The sequence below is a fragment of the Temnothorax curvispinosus genome, unplaced genomic scaffold, assembly GCF_003070985.1.
Source record: "Temnothorax curvispinosus isolate PA1 unplaced genomic scaffold, ASM307098v1 QBEX01014188.1, whole genome shotgun sequence".
Taxonomy (NCBI): domain Eukaryota; kingdom Metazoa; phylum Arthropoda; class Insecta; order Hymenoptera; family Formicidae; genus Temnothorax; species Temnothorax curvispinosus.
In genome coordinates, this window is record NW_020223968.1 from 1 (window position 1) to 3,262 (window position 3,262).

The window sequence follows — 3,262 nt, forward strand, 5'->3', positions numbered from 1 at the left end:
AGACGCCGGTAGTTGAATTCAACGGAAATATACCGGTTTCGATTCTTTACAGTAGAGTAATCATAAAGGGTCGTTTTTATATGGATCTGAGGGACATGAGACCTAAAAGGGATCTCAGGCAAAAATAAATGACATTTTCGATCAGTCTGGTCGAGAAGCTTCGATCAGCTGATCGATCGAGAAATTACGCCGCGCCACGCGCCAGTCTGATCGAGAAATTACGACGTTTTATTTCGAATGCATGAATCGTAAAACGGATATGCTAAAAGAAGCTGAAACTTTTGATTTCGAAAGACTGCGACTGTTAATGAATTATTTGATATTATAAAAAATTTTGATTTATTCTAATAAAAGCGGATATGAACGATAGGTTTTTCACTTTAATTATTCAATCAAATTAGAGACTGATTGAATTTAATATTATACGATCATGCAACGGATTCACTTTTCGAATCTATTCTAGTTAAATTAAATAATTTGCTAGAAATTATCATTGGACGTATACATATATAAACAAATAAGTCAATGCTATAAAAGAACTGGGTTAATTAATGAGGCAACAGATTTTGTTCAATTGTGTGTTGCAGATTATTATTTTTTTTTAAACGAAAGTCTGGGCAATAATTCTATTCTTATACGTGCGCTGTATGTGCGCAATTCAATGTTTCTAGAATATTTGCTTCTACGGAAGTGCGCGATTACCTGTCACGGCAAGTGATAAAAGTACAAAACGTTTAAACGAACATTTTAACGAACGTTTTAACAAATTTCTGAAGGCTGAAAGAGATTACATCTTTTTACTACTTTTGTCTTTTTAACGTTTTTCTCATTTTACACCTGTATTTTTACACCTACAGCTGACGATTTTATTTTTATTATTATCAATGCATATAATGTATCTATTATTATTTCTATTATTATTATTGATCTAATTATTATATGCGCGCATGTTGCGTTAATATATAGTGAATAATATATTATTCTGTCAAATTAAATATATTTTTGAGTAGTTAAACATTTTAGTCGATAAGATTGTTAAAAAGAATTATATGGGAAAAAGAAACAATTATGAAAAAAAAATAGATTTTTAAACCTTTAATTGATAAGACAAAAAAATTGGTGGTGAAAGTTTTTTTTAGATGTCATGCTAATTATCTCTTCTTTTATGAAAGAATTTTTTTAAAGATTTTATTTTTTTTTCTATCCAAGAACATGAAGAGTACCAGACAAAATATTGCATTAAAATCTTTAATTATTTATTCCTATTAATATAAATAAAAATTAGAACACAAACTGTAAATTTTGGTATCTGATTTCATTTAATTTTGTTAAGAATTAGTTTAGAACAAAAACGTTTCTTTCGATAAAAAATTGTTTTCCTCGCAACTTTTCTATTTACAAATTGATTAAAAGCCTATTACAGAGGTATAAAACAGACAGGCATTTTAAACGACAAACATTTTCAAAAGATTTAGTATAAAAGTGTTACGCAATTAGATCATTGGCCGGAATTTATAGTCGATTCTTATTTCAAGACGGTCTTAAGTATAATGTCTTAAGAATCTTAAGATGCTAATACGGCTCTGTGATTGGTTCATGACACCTTAATATTGTACTTAAGATGGTCTTAAATATAAGAACCGACTGTGAATACCAATCATTGATCCTTATCCTACATTCAGGATGCGCTGAATTGCGTTTTTCCTTAATTTACCGTAAGCTATTGCATTGAAATTTGATACAGCAAGCAATTTCTATTGATCCTTTTTTTAGAAATTCGAATTCTCTGAATCGTTATCGTTAGGCCTGTTCGTTTTCGCTGCACTTCTGAACTAGTCCAATAAAACTTAGAATAAAAGAAAATTATTTTATCATCAATATAAAAACACACACAACTAAATTTCTCTCAAGGATGGATTAGTATGGCACTAAGCATCTCATAATCGGTAATATATATACACTAACACTAAAGAAAGTATAATATACTATACAATGTAACTACAATACAATAAGGAATGTATTATAGTTATAGCCAACAGAGCGAGGAACGTAGTTTTGTAGGAGTAAGTGCAAAGTGTTAAACAACCAAATTACGTGTGCAAAATTACGTATCAAATAGAACGGAAAAAAAAGATTCCGTAATTCAGTCTATAATTTTTCGGGCTTCGGTCCTGCTTCCTGTGCCTGCGTCGCCGTCACTTCCTCCCGAACGTATACCTCGTTGTCCTCCGACTTCCTCTCGACGGCCGGGACCGTTTCTCGAACTCGCCAGCCTCTTTCTAGCTGTTAGGAGGAACGGCCGGCTTTCCAGTCTACTCGATCTTGAACACTTTATCATCAGTCTCATCACTCAAATCCTTCGGCTTCAACGGCAACGTGATATCCAGGACCCGGCCGTCGCTCGAAAACGTGGCCTTCATCAGGTCCACTTCAGCTCTATCGGGTAGCAGAAATCGTCTGACAAACTGCCGGGGAACGACGTCGTCTATCGTCGTTTCGTGCTTGCCCTCGATGACCACCCAACGATGACCAGAACGGTTCTCCACCTTGACGGTGATCTCCTCCGGTTTGTACTGCTCCCTATGCATATGTAGGGCGATGTAGAATTCATTGTCGTCAATGCCCGCGTAACTGGCCATAAGCATATGATACGGTCTCGGCGCGGCGTACGCCCACCAGGGATAGTCCCGTATGTCGCGCCGGTTGTCGTTATCGATGAGGTCTATACGAGAGGTTAAGTTTTCCGGTCGGTCCAGCGAGCTGACGGGTGCGGCCAGGACCAGATGCATTTGGCTGTACAACAGCGGCAGGAGGAACAAACCCATGACGTCGGTGATGGGTTTCTCTACTTGCTTACACGAATCGGTTATCACGATTTCACAGCTTCGTCGAAGAGACCAGCGCGTGCTACGTGCTACCCGCTGCTTGCGTAGGATCCAATGCCTCGTGTCTCGTGTAGGAATTTCTACTCGCACAGGAATTTCAACAATTGACACGGGTCCGTTGTTGCGATCGCTATTTATGTCAGACGGTTTTTGGTTTTGGGTGGGGGGACTGGGGAGGTACATTCCATGACGTTGCAGGGCTTCGAGAAATTATCGCGGATGGAAGCTGCACTATCGTAGTTAAAATAGATCCTCTACCAATTGTATCTTTCTACTTCTTCTTCTTCTTCTTCTTAGGTTTAATGGCTCCTGCTTCTTTGAATAAAATTCTCTTGCCTTCAATGACAGCACAATTTGTACATTTTCAGTTCAATTAA

General features: G+C 36.8%; 1 protein-coding gene across 1 annotated transcript; it reads right to left on the reverse strand.

The window, feature by feature from the left end:
• Positions 1–2,010: 2,010 nt before the first annotated feature.
• LOC112464391 (heat shock protein 23-like) lies at positions 2,011–2,980 on the reverse strand. The gene has a single exon (XM_025031350.1). It carries the CDS (start codon positions 2,823–2,825, stop codon positions 2,313–2,315), a length of 513 nt encoding a protein of 170 aa, XP_024887118.1. The 5' UTR covers positions 2,826–2,980; the 3' UTR covers positions 2,011–2,312.
• Between the last annotated feature and the right edge of the window lie 282 nt (positions 2,981–3,262).

Excerpts from the sequence above, each read along its gene's own strand:
- LOC112464391 (XM_025031350.1), bottom strand. The coding sequence starts at position 2,825 with ATGGGTTTGTTCCTCCTGCCGCTGTTGTACAGCCAAATGCATCTGGTC.